The following is a 22,083-nucleotide window of genomic DNA, read 5'->3' as shown; positions in this document are numbered from 1 at the left end:
GGCTAGCCTCACATTCCAATTATAACTACCATACCCCTCTCTTCCCCCCAGCCTGAATAAGCAAGAGCCCCCTAATCAACAGCTGCTTTAACCCCGTCCTGTCTGGGTGGGAACAGATGCCTGAGGGTGACCTAGAAGCAGAGGTGGGGCTAAAACCAAAGCTGAACCCCAGGAGCTATGCGGACAAAGAAGAGAAAGGGAAATTTCTCCGTGTAGCCTCAGGAGCAGCAGATTAAATCCCCACAATCAACTTGATGTATGCTGCATCTGTGGAATACCTGAATAGACAACGAATCATCCCAAAATTGAGGCGGTGGACTTTGGGGGCAATTGTAGACTTGGGTTTGCTGTCTGCAACTGATTTGTTTCTGATATTCATGTTTATTTTAGTATAGTTGTCAGTGCTTGTTATAATGGGTAGATTTGTTTATTGGTTTGGTTGCTCTCTTTTTTAAAATTTATTATTCAAATTTTTAAATTTTAATAATTTTTAAAAATTTTATTATTATTTTTTCTTTCTTTTTTCCTGCCTTTTCTTCTGAGCCATGTGGCTGACAGGGTTGTGGTGCTCCGGCCTGGTGTCAGGCCTCAGCCTCTGAGGTGGGAGAGCCAAATTCAGGACACTTGACCACCAGAAACCTCCCTGCCCCACATAATATCAATCAGAGAGAGCTCTCCCAGACATCTCCGTCTCAGTGCTAAGACCCAGCTCCACGCAACGGAGAGCAAGCTCCAGTGCTGGATGCCCCAGCCAAACAACTAGCAAGACAGGAACACAACCCTGTCCATTAGCAGAGATGCGCCTAAAATCGTACTAACTTCAAAGACATCCCAAAACGCACCATCAGATGTGGCCCTGCCCACCAGAAAGACAAGATCCAGCCGCACCCACCAGAACACAGGCACGAGTCACCTCCACCAGGAAGCCTACACAAGCCACTGAACCAACCTCACCCACTGGGGGCAGACACCAAAAACAATGGGAACTACAAACCTGCAGCCTGTGAATAGGAGACCCCCAAACACTGTAAGTTAAACAGAATGAGAAGACAGAGAAATATGCAGCAGATGAAGGAGCAAGGTAAAAACCCACCAGACCAAACAAAGGAAGAAGAAAATAGTCAGTCTACCTGAAAAAGAATGCAGAGTAATGATACTAAAGATGATCCAAAATTTTGGAAATAGATTGGAGAAAATATAAGAAACATTTAACCTATAAGAACTAAACAGCGAACAAACAATGATGAACAACACAATAAATGAAATTAAAAATTCTCTAGAAGGAATCAGTAGCAGAATAACTGAGGCAGAAGAACGGATAAGTGACCTGGAAGATAAAATAGTGGAGATAACTACCACAGAGCAGAATAAAGAAAAAAGAATGGAAAGAATTGAGGACAGTCTCAGAAACCTCTGGGACAACATTAAACGCACCAACATTTGAATTATAGGCGTCCCAGAAGAAGAGAAAAAGAAAGGGTCTGAGAAAATATCTGAAGAGATTATAGTTGAAAACTTCCCTAACATGGGAATGGAAATAGTCCATCACGCCCAGGAAGTGCAGAGAAACCCATACAAGATAAATGCAAGGAGAAACACGCCAAGACACATATGAATCAAACTATCAAAAATTAAATACAAAGAAAAAATATTAAAAGCAGCAAGAGAAAAGCAATAAATAACATACAAGGGAATCCCATAAGGTTAACAGGTGATCTTTCAGCAGGAACTCTGAAAGCCAGAAGGGACTGGCAGGACATATTTAAAGTGATGAAAGGGAATAACCTACAACCAAGATTACTCTACCCAGCAAGATCTCATTCAGATTCAACAGAGAAATTAAAACCTTTACAGACAAGCAAAAGCTAAGAGAATTCAGCACCACAAAACCAGATTTACAACAAATGCTAAAGGAACTTCTCTAGGCAAGAAACACAAGAGAAGGAAAAGACCTACAAAAACAAACCCAAAACAATTAAGAAAATGGTAAGAGGAACATACATATTGATAATTACCTTAAATGTAAGTGGATTAAACACTCCATCCAAAAGACAAAGACTGGCTGAATGGATAGAAAAACAGGACCCATATATATGCTGTCTATAAGAGACACACTTCAGACCTAGGGATACATACAGACTGAAAGTGAGGGGATGGAAAAAGATATTCCATGCAAATGGAAATCAAAAGAAAGCTGGAAGAGCAACTCTCATATCAGACAAAATAGACTTTAAAACAAAGACTATTACAAGAGACAAAGAAGGACACTACATAATGATCAAGGGATCAATCCAAGAAGAAGATATAACAACTGTAAATATTTATGCACCCAACATAGGAGCACCTCAATACATAAGGCAAATGCTAACAGCCATAAAAGGGGAAATCGACAGTAACATAATAATAGTAGGGGACTTTAACAGCTCACTTTCACAAATGGACAGATCATCCAAAATGAAAACAAATAAGGAAACACACCTTTAAATGACAGATTAAACAAGATGGACTTAATGCATATTTACAGGACATTCTATCCAAAAACAACAGAATCCACTTTCTTCTCAAGTGCTCATGGAACATTCTCCAGGATAGATCATATCTTGGGTCACAAATCAAGCCTTGGTAAATTTAAGAAAACTGAAATCATATCAAGTATCTTCTCTGACCACAATGCTATGAGACTAGATATCAACTACAGGAAAAAAACTGTAAAATATACAAACACAGGGAGGCTAAACAATATGCTACCAAATAACCAAGAGATCACTGAAGAAATCAAAGAGGAAATCCCAAAATACCTAGAAAAAACTGACAATGAAAACACGACGACCCAAAAGCTATGGGATGCAGTAAAAGCAGTTCTAAGAGGGAAGTTTACAGCAATACAATCCTACCTCAAGAAACAAGAAAAATCTCAAATAAACAACGTAACCTTACACCGAAAGCAATTAGAGAAAGAAGAACAAAAAAAACCCCTAAAGTTAGCAGAAGGAAAGAAATCATAAAGATCAGACCAGAAATAAATGAAAAGGAATGAAGGAAACAATAATAAAGATCAATAAAACTAAAAGCTGGTTCTTTGAGAAGGTAAACAAAATTGATAAACCATTAGCCAGACTCATCAAGAAAAAAAGGGAGAAGACTCAAATCAACAGAATTAGAAATGTAAAAGGAGAAGTAACAACTGACACTGCAGAAATACAACCAATCATGAGAGATTACTACAAGCAACTATATGCCAATAAAATGAACAACCTGGAAGAAATGGACAAACTCTTACAAAAGCACAACCTTCTGAGACTCAACCAGGAAGAAATAGACAATATAAACAAACTAATCACAAGTCCTGAAATTGAAATTGTGATTAAAAATCTTCCAACAAACATAAGCCCAGGACCAGATGGCTTCACAGGTGAATTCTATCAAACATTTAGAGAAGAGCTAATACCTATCCTTCTCAAACTCTTCCAAAATATAGCAGAGGGAGGAACACTCCCAAACTCATTCTACGAGGCCACCATCACCATGATAGTAAAACCAGACAAAGATGTCACAAAGAAAGAAAACTACAGGCCAATATCACTGATGAACATAGATTTAAAAATCCTCAACAAAATACTAGCAAATAGCGTCCAACAGAACATTAAAAGGATCATATACCATGATCAAGTGGGGTTTATCCCAGGAATGCAAGAAATCTTCAATATATGCAAATCAATCAATGTGACACACCATATTAACAATTTGAAGGAGAAAAACCATATGACCATCTCAATAGATGCAGAAAAAGCTTTTGACAAAATTCAACATGCATTTATGATAAAAACCCTCCAGAAAGTAGGCATAGAGGGAAGCTACATCAATATAATAAAGGCCATCTATGACAAACCCACAGCCAACATTGTTCTCAGTGGTGAAAAACTGAAACCATTTCCTCTAAGATCAGGAACAAGACAAGGTTGCCCATTCTCACCATTATTATTATTCAACATACTTTCGGAAGTTTAGCCACAGTAATCAGAGAAGAAAAAGAAATAAAAGGAATCTAAATCAGAAAGGAAGAAGTAAAATTGTCACTGTTTGCAGATGACATGATACTATACATAGAGAATCCTAAAAACACTACCAGGAAACTACTAGAGCTAATGAATGAATTTGGTAAAGCAGCAGGATACAAAATTAATGCACAGAAATCTCCTGCATTCCTATACACTAAGGATGAAAAATCTGAAATAGAAATTAAGGAAACACTCCCATTTACCACTGCAACAAAAAGAATACAATACCTAGGGATAAACCTACCTAGGGAGACAAAAGACCTGTATGCAGAAAACTATAAGATACTGATGAGAGAAATTAAAGACGATACAAACAGATGGAGAGATATACCATGTTCTTGGGTTGGAAGAATTAACATTGTGAAAATGACTATACTACCGAAAGCAATCTACAGATTCAATGAAATCCCCATCAAACCACCAATGGCATTTTTCACAGACCTAGAACAAAAAATTTCACAATTTGTATGGAAACACAAAAGACCCCAAAGAGACAAAGCAATCTTGTTTAGGATAAACAGAGCGGGAGGAATCAGGCTCCCTGACTCAGACTATACTACAAAGCTACAGTAATCAAGACAGTATGCTACTGGCAAAAAAACAGAAATATAGACAATGGAACAGGATAGAAAGCCCAGAGATAAACCCACGCACTTATGGTCACCTTATCTTTGATAAAGGAGGCAAGAGTATACAAAGGAGAAAAGACAGCCTCTTCAATAAGTGGTGCTGGGAAAACTGGACAGTTACATGTAAAAGAATGAAATTAGAACACTCCCTAACACCATATACCAAAATAAACTCAAAATGGATTAAAGACCTAAATTTAAGGCCAAACACTCTAAAACTCTTAGAGGAAAACATAGGCAGAACACTCTATGACATAAATCAAAGCAAGATCCTTTTTGACCCAGCTCCTAGTGAAAAGGGAAATAAAAACAGAAATAAAGAAATGGGACCTAATGAAACTTAAAAGCTTTTGCACAGCAAAGGAAATCATCAACAAGATGAAAAGACAGCCCTCAGAATGGGAGAAAATATTTGCAGATGAAGCAACTGACAAAGGATTAATCTCCAAAATATACAAGCAGCTCATACAGCTCAGTATCAAAAAAACAAACAACCCAATCCAAAAACGGCCAGAAGACCTAAATAGACATTCCTCCAAAGAAGATATACAGATTGCCAACAAACACATGAAAGGATGCTCAACATCACTAATCATTAGAGAAATGCAAATCAAAACTACAATGAGGTATCACCTCACACCAGTCAGAATGGCCATCATCAAAAAATCTAGAAACAATAAATGTTGGAGAGGGTGTGGAGAAAAGGGAACCCTCTTGCACTGTTGGTGGGAATGTAAATTGATACAGCCACTATGGAGAACAGTATGGAGGTTCCTTAAAAAACTAAAAATAGAACTACCATATGACCCAGCAATCCCACTACTGAGCATATACTCTGAGAAAACTATAATTCAAAAAGAGACATGTACCACAATGTTCACTGCAGCACTATTTAACAATAGCCAGGACATGGAAGCAACCTAAGTGTCCATCAACAGATGAATGGATAAAGAAGATGTGGCACATATATACAATGGAATATTACTCAGCCATAAAAAGAAATGAAATCGAGTTTTTGTAGTGAGGTGGATGGACCTAGAGTGTCTCATACAGAGTGAAGTAAGTTCCAAAGAGAAAAACAAATACCACATGCTAACACATATATATGGAATCTAAAAAAAAAAAAAAAAAAAAAAAAATGGTTCTGACGAACCTAGGAGCAGGACAGGAATATAGATGCAGATGTAGGGAATGGACTCAAGGACACGGGGAGTGGGGAGGTTAAGCTGGGACCAAGTGAGAGAGTAGCACTGACATATATACACTACCAAATGTAAAATAGCTAGCTAGTGGGAAGCAGCTGCATCACACAGGGAGATCAGTTCAGTCCTTTATGACCACCTAGAGGGGTGGGATAGGGCGGGTGGGAGGGAGATGCAAGAGGGAGGGGATATGTGGATATATGTATACATATAGCTGATTCACTTTGTTATACAGCAGAAACTAACACAACATTGTAAAGCAATTATACTCCAATAAAGGTGTTAAAAAATGCAAGCTTCAGACCACTCTCTTAGGATGATGGCAAATTTTTAAAAAATCTATCTTTAGGTAGAAACAGAAATATAGATATGCCTCTATGATCATAAATAAGTCTGGAAAGAGATCCCCACATTAGGTAAATATGTAAAATTTTATATCTACAACACAACCTTAGGTTGGTGACTTGTTTCATAAAATCTGAACAAAAACACCTCCATAGTTTTCATACAGGAAGATGTTTGTTTAATGCAGGTTCTTAGTTAATTCTAGATTATAGCAAGTCTATAACATAGACTGTAAATATCCTACCAAAATGAAAAGAGAAGCAGCCTATTTCCAAGAACAGATCCTGGCAGAGTTGAGGAATCTCCCTGAAGAAGATGATAGCTCATGATTTAAGACAGATGTGGCCAATGACTATTTTTACCCCAAACCTGCTCTGCATAGTAACTGCATACAGGTGTCCTGCTCTCCATCCCACAACCCTCTCACTTGAAGCTCAATATCTGGCTGAGTGCCTGACAGAGAGTAAGCACACAATAAATACATTGTGGATGGATGACCAAATTCCCAATGTTTAGCAGCTGGTGGAACAGGTAGGTGTAGGGAATTAAGCAATGGACAAAGATGTAGTCCAGGGATGACTATTGGCCACAATGATGATGTGAAACTTAAATTTAAAAAAATCACAGACCAACAAAAGTAGTTGTTACCACGAGCACTTCTGAAAATCGATATGGTAGGAAGCCTATAGAAAAGCTGAATTATGTGAGGTGAAGTCTTAGCTGCATACCTCCTAGGACCTTTAGTTTTCTTTCTTCCTTATTTCTCCACAAAAATTTTCTTATTTGCTCTTGTCTTTAGTGCACTGTTATATCACCACCAATGAACCACGTTTACTTCAAACTATCTCCCCTACTGGCTGAATATGTCAGAAGAATACCTGGCCAATACAAAGCAGCTTTTTATAAAGGAGTCAGAAATGAGATGATGGTATCAGGCAGAGCAGAGGAAAGTTTTACTAGTAGAGTGAAATCCTACCTCAAAGGCATAGCCTAGTTGGATTTTCACCTGGGAAAGAATAGCAGCAGAGAGACCAAGAAAGCAGGCGGTATACAAGAATTGATGGTTTCCTCAAAGGCAAAGACTGGGACTTTAAAGGCACAGATGTAAAGCCAGGTGTTGTAAATAACAGCAACAGCCAGCAAAGAAAATACTGTCTTTTTGAATTTACAATATGGAAGGCACACCTGCACACACAAATCTATCAGGAAGAGTAACACTGGTTTAAAAGGACAATTTGTATATTTAATGAAAGGCCAGTGATACTTAAAACTGTAAACTTCCTTCTGCTACCACCAGGGATATACAAAATGTGGTGATAATCACTTTGTCACCTCTAGCATCATATTTACAAACATGAATTTCTGCATTTCCTAAAGAAAGGACGCGGAAGTGGTAATCTCTTTGCCAGTAAATTCAGCAGGGGTTCTTGGAATAAAGAGTAGACAATGAAAGAAGTGAACAAGATTCCGAATTTTAAAGTTCAGTTGAAATTCGAGTAAAAAACGGAAGGTGACAAATCTAGAACTATTTCGATGTTTGGGTGATAACATTCATTTTCTGTCTTTAAAATGAAAACACACTAAATTATACGTGTTCAAGTATGGGGCATTTTTTTATATCTCAATTTCACAAAATCTGAGAAATTTTTATTTTTAAAAGAAATTAGAATTTTACCATGATTTTTACAAGGGTAATAGGTGCTACATAATTTACTTGAGAAAACTGATCACAAAAATACCCACCTTACCAATCTAAAAGTTTTAAACACATAAAACAAATTTAAAAATGTCATTCACTGTCTTTTCCTCCTATCAATCACACATAGTGGTCACTGCTCATTCAAGAAAGATCCAATTAACTTTCTACTTTAATGCCATTTATTAAATCAGAGAGATAATCTTTAAAGTAATCCACATTTCATTAAAAACTGAATAGAATGCATAATTTCAGACACTAAACTGATAGGGGATAAAGAATACTTTGTGTATTATGGAGCAATAATCATAAACCAATGCTCTATAACACTCTGCAAATGTGTTTCAATGAGGCCAAACCGGATTTTAATCTTTTATTCCTACAATCGGATAAATACAGAAAAAAAAGAGAGGCAGAGCTCATGTTACCATAATACTGCAATAAAACTAATGTAATCCTTTTGATGTGGGGATTCACTCTAAAGACCTGTTTTTAATTACTAAGAATAAAAATAATTTAAGTTTTCTATTGTTTAGCATTTGCCTTGTTCAAAATCAAAGGATTAAAATAGGGAATCTGTACTGCCACTATATAAAGATAATAATATCAACAAATAATAAATGTGTGTGTGTGTGTGTGTGAACGTGTGTGTTTGCAGAAAGGTTGCACCTTCAACAGTGCTTAGAAATCTCCTCACCTACATATCCAAATTCATCGTTTACAAATTTTGCTTCCCATATAACTGCAGGACACAATTCAGCTAAATTTCTGGCACATAAAAAGGATCCTTTATTCTTCCAGTTTCCAGCAACATGTTCCTCGTTTTCTTCTGAGCCCTTGTCAGTAGACACTTCAGCATTCACGTTTCTACTGACAGTATGTTAAAGGCAATTCAAGCTTTTTCTGTCCTGCTCCTCAAAATTCTTCCAAGCCCCTGCCTCTGCCCACTTCCAAAGTCATGTCCATATTTTTAGGTATTTGTTACAGCAGGACCCCACTTCCAGGCACCAAAATCTGTATTAGTTACTTTTTATGCTGTAACAAATTGCCACGCATTCGTGAGTTAAAACAACACAAATTTATTATCTATGGTTCTAGATGTCAGAAGTCCTAAATGAATGTTATGGCACTGAAATTGAGGTTTGGCAGGCCTGTGTTCCTTCTGGAGGCTCAAAGGGGAAAATCGTTTCTTTGTCCTTTCTAGTTTCCTGAGGCCACCTGCATTCCTGGCTCATGTTAATATTCTGTATATAACAGGTGTGTGTATGTAAGCATTATTTTCAATTTCAAAAATAGTTTGTTACAAAAATAGAGGAAATGCTCTTGAAATTTCTAAAATGTCTGCAAAATAAACTAGTAATATTTTCTTAATGTACAACTGCTAAAAATTATAAGAAATAAGTATAATAATAAGTTAATAAAGTTCAATTGGCTTCTTAAAATGAATTAAAAATCATCACTAGCCAGAAATTTCCCATTAGTAACTTTTCTGTTTTTGAAAACTGCCCATTACTTTAGCAGAATACTTACACAGCATACATACTTAGATTACATACACAATTTTTATTCTAGTTTTTCTAGTCTTTAACTACTTTTTAAACCTACTCTCCTCATAAAGAAAAAGGTAAAAATTAATATAAGAAAAAATAAAATGAATAACTCAAGCAAAACTTTTCTTTCTACATAATTTTTTTTACATTCTAAGACTGTAGTATAGTTTAGATGGAAGGGAAGCAAAAACTGACTTGGAATACCAAGAGGGCAAACTTTTTATTCATTAATTTTTTTCTTTTTCTGTAGATTAAAAAGAAACACTTCAAATTATTACTCAAGTATGTCAATAAAACAGAGCCGTAGTAAAAGAAGACGACTAATATATCTTCAAGGCATTGAAAAGTGAAATAATTCTGGACAATAATATTCATTCATTCCAAAGAGACTGCATTTATATTAAATATCAGGCATGGACTTCACAAACATAAGCGGATGTTACCCCTACCCTCATAAACCTTACACTCCATCTAGACAGTTCTTCATCCTAAGAAATTTCGGAATAATATATAATTTGGAGAATCATTAGCCTTTGACTTCACTGTAGAATTATTATGCTTTTCTTCTACTCTAGTTTTTTAAAAGCAAAGGAATATTTTAGTTTTGCAAATAAGTTGAAAAAAATCTACTAGCTGTTAATTTTTAGTAACTTTCTCTGTATTAAAAAAAAAAAAGAATTTACAATGATAAGGCCTTTGACAGAGCACCAGGAAATATTGCTGCCTGACAGAGGTTAGTTCCAAGCCATGAATCACTGATTTAAGCTTTATTAAAATTGTACTTCCTCCCTGCTTGGTTTCACTTAGATATACTTTCGTTTTCCTCGGGCTGTAGTCTATTACCAATATACTTTCCTGCAATTCCCTCCCTTCTGAGTTGAAGAAAAATGAAACCCCAAATCAGATTAATTTTTGAAAACGAGTACATAGATACAATAGGCAAGAAGAATGATGCACATTCTTTTCCTTTGGGAGAGAAAGGAGTGTGAGTACCAGCCAAAGTACTTAGGCATTCAGAGGAAGAAAGAAGTTATTCTTGCTGATTACAATTTTTCAGAAGAGCTGGCAGCTTCCTCAAAGCTAATTCTATCCTCAGGACCAAGAAAAGCCCCACCCCTACCCAGAATTTCTTAATAGCCAGACTAAAGTATCACAGTTGACCTTAGTTTCCATCAGCATAAAAAGCGGTATAAATGGATCTGAAAATTTCTTCCTAATGCTTTACCATTTCCTTCAACATGTAGCTGGCAAAATATAAAGCATCTTCATAAAATTTAAGAAATTAAGGTTAGGATTTTAGAGCCTGAAATCCAATTAAATATATTTTTTTCTTCAGACCTCACCCCTACTTTCAAATCCCCCTTCTCTGCAGCTGTGAAGGATACTGCCCAAGAGTGCAATTTAAGAGCCGAGATTGTTGAGATGTACTCAAGTTCATGTGTGATAAATATGGTGGGAATGAATTCAGTCAGAAAGATTCTACACACATGGTACAACCAAATGGAGCTTCCATGGTATTACTGTAACTTCTTGACAGGCTAAGTGTTCTTTTTCTTCTCATGCTTGTTATTTTTGAATGCCTGATCACTTAAAATAAGGCACTTTCATCCATCTGCACACTCAGAGAAAAGGGCACCAAAAAAAAAAAAATTTGACAAAAGGAGCATAAGACAAAACTAAAACTATGAAGCAAATGTTTTTTAAGAAACTATTCTTTATCCAGTAATTAGGGAATAAATAGCAAAGGAAGGAAGAAAGAATAAAGTAAATAAAATATTACCAGTGTTTGTATGCTTCCATATATATTGGATAAAATCTTCCATGCACACCTACTCTTTTGTGACAAGCGAATTTTTCTTAATATTGGAATGCATGTTTAAAATGCATGCTAGCAGTGAAGTCAAGATATTTTGAGGGGTTGGCAAAGACCTATATCATCACTGTTTAATATAAGTAATATTCTGAATTAATAACGATCTGATTTAGACCATTCCCAGGATGGGAATATACAAAAGAGTTAAACCAACACCTTTCACAATCACAGGTCAACTTTGGGTTTATCAAAAGAATAAATAAGCTGATATTAAATGAATGGATGAATGGACATATGCTTGCTTTAGTGTTTGGAATTCTCTCCTTTCCATGGCTTCTAGAAGAACCATGTGGGTTCCTCCTTTCCAGCTCCTTCGAGGACCAAGTAAGGATAATCCCACCAAAGTACCTATGCCAAGGCAACAAACGGGTTCCTGATATTCTAGACTGACACCTAACAGGAGATTCCCTACTTTTAAAGGTCAATGATTGAGTTATATGGACTTTAAGTGCTCTCTTCCAATCGTTCCATGAAATAGCTGGTCCTTTATAACTCATCTTGGAACCAAACTACTATTTTTCATTACTATTCCTAAGGGGAAATAAAAATCAAATGTCAGTTCAGACACTACCTGCTGCAAGTAACAGATTACCCACCAGTAGTGGTTTTGATAATAAGGACATTTATTTTTTTCACACATAAATATTTGGAGTTAAGGAGTTCCAGCAATGGGTATCTCAGCTCAGAGTTGTTAGGGCTTTGAGTTGGCTTATTTGTTTTCTTTGATGTTCTCCTCTTTTTAGCCAATTTGGTTCTCAACTTTCCAAATATCACATCCTTACAAAATAATGCTCAAAATAAGATGGATGGGTTGGGGGTAGTCTCTGCTATCTCTCCTTTCCAAAAGTCAGGAAGAAAAAATTTTCTTGGAAGACCAGTGATTATCAAAGTGTAGTCACCTGAGCAATGGCATCAGTCTCAGCTGCAAACCTGTGAGAAATGCACATTCTTGAGCCCCTCTCCAGGACTACTGATTCAGAAATTGTGGAGTTGAGGCTCAACAATCCGCTTTAACAAGCCCTCCAGGTAATTCTGACTCAAGCTAAAGTTTGAGACTCGCCAATTAAGACCAATCTGATTCATCCCGAGTCTGAGCCCACCTTCCCTGAGCAGCGAAGGTACTTTCCCCTCAAGGTCTTTGCATGTGTTCCTTCTGCCGTGAAAGCTGCTCCCCTACATGGGTCCCTCCCTCATTTCCTTCACCTCACCAGTGTGTCTTTCTCTGATAACTGTATACAAAATAGCAGTGCCCTAGACACAAGTTCCAGCATTCCCTATCCTCACTTACTGCTTTATTTCTCTGCAAAGAATTTGTGTCTGGTCTGTTTCCCTCTACTGGGATTTAAGTTCATAGAAGTTAGGGCTTTGTCTATATTTATTTACTGCTCTATCCCCAAGGCCTAGAACATTGTTTGGTGTATAACAGGCATTAAATAAATGCTAAATACATGACTGGCATATTGATATCCAAATGAAATTGGAAGAAGTCAAAGAACGGTTAATGGGTAGACAAACAGCAGTTTGCCAAAGCAAACGATTTACAAATGGAGATTGGGAATAAAATCCATTCTTGACTTGAAAACTTAAGGGTTTGTCACAACATAAAAAGTAGCTGTATTTCATTAACTTAAGAAAAAAATCCTCTTTTTCACCTTAAATGCTATGTTCAAATAAATTTACTTATATTACACTTTTCTGTTCTATTAAACTTGATAGCTTTTATTGGAAATGGACAGATTTTACCAACATAGGAACCTCCATCGAAATTAAAATTTTAAGTTACCAGTTTTCTTCTAAAAAAAAAAAAAACAGAAATGCAGATGAGGGGAAACTGGACACAATCAAAATAGTTTCAAAATGTAAACTACTTATATAAACAGATTATAATGCTTTCAATTTCATATACTATTGGTCTTATTTCTTAGTTTTATTCTAGGGAATTATTTGATATCTTGATTACTTATCAATGCTTGCTTGCTTATAGAATAATTGTATGTAAATTGAGTGTGTCGTTCCATAAATGATTATTTATATATTGAGAACATTTTAAATGACATAATATGCTAGATATTATTGACCAAGATAAAATAAAAATTCAATTGAAATGCACCTCTTGTTAGTTTAATATAGATAAAGCATATTTCCTGAGAACTACTTTTGAAAACCCACTGAGTAATTTCTATTATAATCATATAATACTTTCATATTTAAATCTAACCATTAAAATATCACTCACTGAATAGTTTCCTTGAGAAAAAAATAAAAGTTATAGTGGTACACATTCTTTATAGCACCATGGCACAAGATTCTTAGCTGCTAATTTACAAATAATTTTGTGGGTGTATACCAGTTTCGAGCATTGTTATAAATTATATGTAAAAAGACATAAAGCAAACTGATATCAGTGGTCAGTTCTTTCAGTGGTCAGAGAGACTTGTGCCTATACATGTTGAGCATGCAAGTTGCATGACGCTCTTCACTAGACAAGTGACTTTCCAAGCTTGGCCCTTTTTCTTGATGTACAAAAGGAACCTTTCCTGAGACTTATTCTCCTTTTTGCTCTCCAAAGATAGCAGCGGACTAAATTCCTTTTCGTATGTTTGCAATTTTGGTTTTGGATATGCTATTTTATAAACGGTATGACTTTCATGATTTCCAGTATAATTTAGATTAATCCTTCCACTCCATTCCTGACACATATCTTCTCAAGGACTTCTTAACTAAATGTGAGTCAGAGAGCAGGACCAATGATCCCAACCGCAATGAACCTAACTCCCAGAACGCTTCTTTTGTCTCATAATATATATTCACATCACTATTTATTTTAGACATTATGACGTTGATTATTCATATGTTTTCTTTACCAGTCAACGTCTGTATTCTCTTTTTTTGTTGGCTACCAACAGGTGTGACTTCCAAGAAGGCAGGAAACAATCCATTACATTGGAAATTTTTTAGAATAATTTTCACAAGTCAAAATATTTTCAAAATGATCATGCTATTCTAGTGTGTGGGCTACTTGTTCTTGGCTTTTAAATTCTTTCACATTTCCCACAAGAATTTCCAGTGCCCTAAGTCAGTACAGTGCACACATTTAAAAAAAAATTTATTTATTATATTTTTGTTTATGTTTGGCTGTGTTGGGTCTTTGTTGCTGCGCGCGGGCTTTCCCTAGTTACGGCGAGTGGGGGCTACTCTTCGTTGTGGTGCGCGGGCTTCTCATTGCAGTGGCCTCTCTTGTTGAGGATAGGCTCTAGGCCCACGGGCTTCAGTAGTTGTGGCGCGTGGGCTCTAGGGCGCAGACTTAGTAGTTGTGGTGCAGGGGCCTAGCTGCTTCGGGGCATGTGGGATCCTCCCTGACCAGGGCTCGAACTCGTGTCCCCTGCATTGGCAGGCAGATTCTTAACGACTGCACCACCAGGGAAGCCCCAGTGCACACATTTTGAGTATACAGCTTAATAGGTTTTTGCCTATGTATACTAGACACCTGTGAAATATTGAATCATTCCTTGCCCAGAAGGTTCCTTCTTCCCTTCCTAGTCAATATGGTTACGTCATTTAATAAGTGTATCTTCAACATGCCCTACCAGAAACGTTTTAATTTTCATACTGAAAATTTTTATACCAAAGCTGACCATACTTGTATGCTGTTAGTTTAAAACATAGTCAGGCAAAAAGTAATTTTACCTTAATAATGTGGTTTTTTTCTATGTAGAAAAATGCTAAGTGTCCAGAGAAGGCATTACATTAGATCTGGATAGAAACATATTAAAAATAAACAAATTAAAAAAAAAAAACAAAAACCCTTACTTTTTCCCCAAGTAATCTCTATCATGAAAACTTAAGTTTCATTTCTATTTTTATTTCTTTCATTACTACATAACACAGATTATGTCCTTCTGAAGCAAGGTATGAAAGGATTATGATAATTATGGTGATGATAAAATTGCAGTTAACACTTAACTGATAGTTATAGTATACTAGGTACTATTCAGGCATTTTGTATATATAAATTATTTTAGTCTTCACAATAATAGTAAGGGGTAGGTACTCTATCATTCTTATTTTTAGAATGAGAGGTTAAATATTTTGCTCAACTTTAAAGAACAGTAAGAAGGGGCAAAGTCAGGATTTGAACCCAGATAGTCTGGGGCCAGATTTCTTTCACGCAGTAAACCACACTGTCAACCTGAGACCCAGATGTACAGCAGGGCTAGATTATTAGGTAAAGAAGAAACTACCACAAATGGACCCTATCTTACTACCTCTGAGTTTCTGGCAAATATTCTATGCCACATGGTAAATCTAATTTCCATAATCCCAACTCTCCTGCAGTCAAAATATAATATGATATTTGTCATCATAATTTTATTTGTATTGAGCGTGGGACAAAATGACACTTAAGCTTATGTAAATGCAAATAATTAAATAGCCGAGTAAGAAAATTTTAAATTTTAGAATCATTTATCCATATCTAAAAAACTTCTCGCAGGCTGACATGAGACCATTTTACATTTCTGGTTCTATTTCAAATCCGGAAAAGCATAGGTTCTAAATGTCTTCTGCTATTATCTTCTAAAAATTTCAACTTTAACTCTTGATCCATATGCCAAGTTTTTAAAATAAAATAAATGCCTATACATTATATGCATCTGTATATACTTTCTCTTTTCCTTCATTTAGGATTGCTTTATCGTTTAAAATATCATGAGGAATCTCAGTATTTGAATCGAAAAAGTGTATTTTTTTCTCTTCTGTGAAGCTTTTTTATTACTCCTCATGAGTCAAGGGAATAGTCTTTTGTTATTGCCTTTACAAATCAAGAGTATAAAACAAATGCTTAATTGAGCAGATTGATGATTAGATGGAGAAAAATGATGAAAGGAAAGATGCCAGCACAAACAGAATATGGCCATTCATTTTTACTCCAAATGAATCAACTACTGCTCATGAATGGGGGCCTAATACTAATTCTGGCAGCAAACCACCCAAAGCACCAACCCTCTGTGGAGCCCTACCTCTGCATGCGAACAGCTTTTTCTCATTTCTCTTGCTAGAATACATACACCAAGTAGCTCTCTCTCCCTTGTTGGCACAGTCAAATAACTCTTAAGTGAAGGATTATAAACATTGTGAATGTAGGAGACTTTCTCCCACTCTGAACTCTAAATATTCATTCAAAGATGAAAATGTTTTCTCTTAAAGAAACAAGGCAACTAAACTATAATATGCAATATCAGGAGGAACAGCCTTGGCTGTTCCCAGATCTAATTTCTTGGCATCAGTTGGATTAAAAAAATTTTTTAAATAAAAAAAAAGTAAAGCATCTTCAATCAAACTGCACTACCAATATGGACCCGTCTCTGTCCATACCCTTGCATATGCCGAGACTAGCTCCATCTTTTTGTGTTTGATTGCCTACCACAGAAAGTAACAGAGGTTTTTAAATAAGGAATATGCTATTTTCAGCTGATATTGCTGAGCTTTTCCTAATATGTTGGCTGATCAGCAGCACAAGACCTTTCAGATACTAAATGGCAGAAACAAGTCCTTCTAAAGTTTTCTAAATCTTTCCTATTCTCAAAACAAGACTCCAGTCAAATACTAGAGGATGGAAAGTATCACTCCATTACATGTTAAAGACACCCAAGTGAGTCAGAGAACTTGGCTGGCAGTTTAACTAGGCCCTACTACAAATACTCTGTAATAGAAGTGCCACATTTAATTAGCCCTGAAACAGGGAACAAAGCTCTTTCATTTTAGAAAGCTGGCGAATGGAATTTGGGGAAAAAAAAAAAAAGCAAACCTCTTACCTTTGGTAGCAATTCTTACACACTGGGTTTTAGTTTCCTGAGGGAGAAAAAAAAAAAAAATGAAAGAAAACGGTCAGTTATAGATATTTCATAAACTATAACTAGTATGAAGATCAATCTGGGGTTATAAAACAGGTTTATAAAGAATAGAATAGCGGTATTAAGGACATGATTTTTTATTTATGTTCATGCAGAGATTTTTTAAAAATCTAAAATAACTTTAAAAAATTTTAGTATTTTCTAAAGGTGTAGGTATCTGTCTTCACCTTGTAATGAAACAGGCTATCTTGTCTGGGACAAGCAGTATAGCATTCTATTTGCATTTACTGTACTTTCTGAATGATCAGAAAGAAAAATGTATTTGCAAAGCTAATACAAATCAGACCCAAATATAAATTTCTTTCTGTTTTTTAAAAAAAAATATTTATTTATTTATTTGGTTGCACCAGGTCTTAGTTGCAGCAGGCAGGCTCCTTAGTTGTGGAGCGCTGGCTCCTTAGTTGTGGCTCCAGGGTTCCTTATTTGAGGCATGTAGCCTCCTTAGCTGTGGCATGCGAACTCTTAGTTGCGGCAGACATGTGGGATCTAGTTCCCTGGCCAGGGATCGAACCCAGACCCCCTGCATTGGGAGCATGGAGTCTCATCTACTGCACCACCAGGGAAGTCCCCCAAATATAAATTTCATTTTCACCTCGTAGCTGTAGACTCAGACCAAAGCTGAACATTATATACTTTCACTTGGATCTCAGCATGACTAAAGAGCTAAATGATGAAAGTTAGAAAGATCATCAAAAAATTGCATCACAGTTGCAGCATATTTTATCTGTTCTTTTCTCCTTTTTAATTTAGTTGTTAGGGATTAAATATTTCTTGGTGGGATTATTTTCCTCCTCTTGCTAGACAGATGGGATTGAGGAAGTAGAAGTAGAAATGGTAAAAGACAAGACATTTCAGAATTTTAAAAATCTCTTTTTCTTCTGTTTTTAAATGTTGTGGGGTGGTACTAGGGTGTGGAACACAGCGCTAGGTCTGCACCTCATTCCTTCAGGATTTAGTTCATTCAGCTTATATCTTTGAATGTACAAGAGGTTGGAAAAGATGTTAAAGACAGTGAACAAAACAGAGGCTATCTGTTTTCAAGGTGCATTTGTAACTCCATCTTGAGCAGTTCTATAGATTGATAAACCAAGACTTTATATACTTTTTTCTTAGGCATTTATTATTTTTAAATTAAACAAAATAAAGCATTGAGGGGGAAATTAGTAATTAAAAATGAAAATCTGCACTTCTATTACTTAACTGTGACCTGAAGCCTTCCTAGTAAGCTCCAAGAAACTGTTTCACATGCCCATAAAGGCTCAAAGGGACTTTGATTTCCTAAAAGCAATTGCTGTTAAGTCTATCAGGATTACCAGCCTCTGCTGACAGGAGCCATGTCAATTTTAAAACTTTTTTCCAAGATAACTGTGAAATATATTCTTGCTACTCTGTACTTTGCTTAAACCACATGTAGATATATTAACAATCAGAAGAGAAAATTCATATCAAAGCTTTTAAAGAGTGCCAGAGAAAATTCTTTGTAAGTAACAGACATTCATTAACACTTCTCTCATACCATAGACCAAGTAACAAAAGTTAATTTGGAATCTCTCACCTTTCTAAAGATGAATACCCAAACACTGAACCATGCTACTTTATACCCAGAATGGAATAAAACTTCCATGGTTGTCTCTTTTTTGAGCAGTCCCATCATGGTAGTGGCATGGAATGATGTGTGGGTGGGAAGTGGGCAGCCAACTCCCACTTAGGTAAAAATAAACTAGAAGACGAGAAGAGCATTTTAAAACATGAGCAGCCTCTGGCTTTGAAGTACATCTTAGAAGATGCTGTGGCATTTTTCTTTCCATATACTGTAAACCAGCCATGCAGGTAAGCACAAAGATAAAGCTTTCATTCAAAAGCAGCCAGTCAATACCCTAAGTTCTCACGGCCCCTTACAGAAATGCAAATGGATTGTTAGATCTTCCAATGAAACTCTTCCAAGATATAATAGGGCTTTTGCAATTGGATAGCACATATTTCACATCTGCCAGGTACCCACCTCAGGGACTCAATTACCCAAACCCAGCAATTTCCTACAAAGCTACAAGTACATAAAAATGTCATTCTTCTATTGAATTTTAAGTTGTAGAAGGTTTCTACTCTCAACATTTTTTTTTCTACATCTCCCTGCAAAAAAAAAAAAAAAAAAAAAAAATTAAATAAAATATGTTTTAGGAAAGAAAATCTTTCAAGAGGAGAGCATGAGACATGAAAGGCCAGGTTATTTCCCCACGTATGGAACTACTGGTAGTGTCTAACTTCCTGTTGTGTTTCCCTCTTCGATACTCATTTGGGATCCATGGCAGTGTTCAAAAACAACTGTGTCCAGAATGGGAAAAAGAAGGGCAGCCAGGGAGACGGAAAACAGACTTCTTTAACCGCACAGCATCCCACCCTCGCCAAGCTGCCTTCTGTTTCGGTTTTGTCACGATATACCACAGGTGCCCTATTACTTTGTAATCAGAGGACTGTTACTAGTTATTTACTATTTGGCTTGTAACCCCTGAAAAGTTTATAAGGGTTTATTAGCCTGCTGTGGAACACGCATTCTGTTTATCCTGCAGTAAATTTAATCTTCTGAAGCGTGCCACTATTGAGCAAAGAAGACAAAACAATGCTCCATGTTTATTGGGGCTGGAGTCCCGGCAGCAGCACATCCACCTTTTCAAATCATTTTACTCACAATTGCCCTTGTGGGCTTTCCTGAAGAGGGCTCAAGGAGAAGCAGTTACTAGGAAACAGGAATGCTGTGCGATGTAATTGGCATGGGGCCCCAGCCCTACAGTAGGCCCCAAATCGTGCATGTTGCTGGGAACAGAAACAACACACCCCCTACACACCGATTGTTTCTCACTTTTTTATTTTTTTCACCTCACAAATGTTACTGAGTATTTATAAAATTTGACAGCAGCTTTTCCTCAGGTCAGTGAAAAAGCAAAATCTTGGAGGAAGCTCACCTTCTCCACACTGCTCATTGCCTGGAAATAGATGTTGTATCCTTTGCGTGGAGCCAAAGGGGGGTTCCAAAAGCCCTGATAGGTCCTATTATCGCCCACCGTGAATGGGGCAGGTTCGGGAAGATTCCCTGGGGGTAGTTCAGCAGCGAAGTAGTACGGTGCACCCCCATTCATGGCATTTTGGTATGTGACAGGAACCTGGTAGCATTCCATGGCTCTGGCTTCTCTCTTGGTTCGGTGAGGGTGCAATTCCTCCACAACAATCTGATAGGCACTTTTCGGAAAAAGAAAAAAAAAAAAAAGCACACATTTAGAGATTCTAGATAGTGAGATTTCTCAAAAAAGGAACAGGGTACTTAATGTCAACACGCAACGTTTCAAAGTCTTTCAAGTCAGACTTAACCTCCTGCATTCTGGTTTTCAAGCTATTTCACAGTAAAATAGAATTTCACATGGATTCTGCTTCCCTCTAACCCCAATGTAATTACTAAGGACCTGAAGAAAAAAAAAAATAAAAAAGACGAATCACCACAGAACTCTATGCATTTTTAAATGTTGAGAGATGAACCACCCTAATAAGGAACCTGACATTAAGCAGAGACACATCATACATTAAGTTCTTTGTCTGATATTTTAAAAGGTTTAAAGTTAACATTTTCCTTTGAAATCATAGTGTGGAAGGCCCAGCTCCAAGGTCCAACAGAGTGACTGCCTCAGGGAGGGGCTTGAAGCCCCAGTTTGTGATTGTCATCGTGTTAGAGACAGAATGTGCTGACAGGCTTCTCCACCTCTTGACCTTGCCATGGCATCAACTTCGGCTCAGAGCTATGCAGATCTAAAGCACAAGTGACACGCTGCAATACGGGCACAGATGGACAGAAATCTGTCCTCGCCACCGAAATAGACTGCCTCCTTCTGCTAGAGTTGTTAATAATAAAATGTTACAAATTGTAGGAACAGATGGCATTTGGCCTATTAAACCTCAAACTTAAACCTTCTAATACCTTTCTTAAAAGTCTTAAAACTTTTCTCTAATAGCTAATCTTTTATAGAGGAAAGGAGAGAGAAAATAATGCAACTTTAAAATAAAGATCTGCCTCATCACTAATTAAAATTTTAATCAATTTCTGCAACTGGTATATTAATAATTTTCTTTGTAGGACATTCTTTAGGCAAACTGTTTTTAGGTAATGTACAACTGAGAAAATTGACATTATCAATATATTTTTATATATTTTGTATATTACATATATATTATGAATTTAAAAGAAATATATTTTAAAATTCCTGACAATTATGAGAGAATGCACTATGGTCACATATAAATTAAATATAAATAAGCTGTGTGTAGGGATGTGTGTTTGAATCTTGAATTTCCAGGCAAATATGCTCATTCTATACAGAGAAACCAGTTTCTATTCAAGGGATCTCCAGCAGCAATAGAATATTTTCTTTAATGAACTTCCAAAAAATAAAGAAAGGCAAGAGAGAGATAAAATTTGCATCGAAGGCAATTAAACATTAAATTTTATGCCACTTTAGAATCTAGTATAAAACTCTAACTTAATATAAACTCTGTTATACCTAGAAACAGAAAACTTAACATAGATTAAGAGAAAGGAGCTTTATAAATTAAAGATTTTCTTTTCTTCCTAATTATTCAAGTTCCCATTTTCCATTAAAATAATGCTAAGAAATTGGTAGGTTGGTATCCATCTCCTTTCCTTTAGAAATAGGACAGAAATTGTACTAATGTCAGAAATTGAGATTTGGGCAAGTAACTAAGGCAGAATTCTATGTTATTTGAAATTATATGTACTGCATCATTCTCTATACCTTTGCCAAGTTGGGTCTCTAA

General features: G+C 36.3%; 1 protein-coding gene across 5 annotated transcripts in view; it reads right to left on the bottom strand.

Annotated features, from left to right (window-relative positions):
* Positions 1 to 22,083, bottom strand: part of PTPRK (protein tyrosine phosphatase receptor type K) — a 562,741-nt gene that overhangs the window by 75,693 nt on the left and 464,965 nt on the right. For all 5 annotated transcript variants that reach the window (XM_057527724.1, XM_007190825.2, XM_057527725.1 and 2 more), the window contains exons 12-13: positions 20,226 to 20,499; positions 17,167 to 17,203 (exon numbers count right to left, since the gene is read on the bottom strand). In XM_057527724.1, coding sequence (XP_057383707.1) covers positions 17,167 to 17,203; positions 20,226 to 20,499 — 311 coding nt within the window. The remainder of the gene's footprint in view (positions 1 to 17,166; positions 17,204 to 20,225; positions 20,500 to 22,083) is intronic.

The sequence above is a fragment of the Balaenoptera acutorostrata genome, chromosome 14 (genome assembly GCF_949987535.1).
Source record: "Balaenoptera acutorostrata chromosome 14, mBalAcu1.1, whole genome shotgun sequence".
NCBI classification, from domain to species: Eukaryota; Metazoa; Chordata; class Mammalia; order Artiodactyla; family Balaenopteridae; genus Balaenoptera; species Balaenoptera acutorostrata.
Note: the sequence above shows the minus strand (reverse complement) of the source record. Positions and strands in the feature narration are given on the sequence as shown.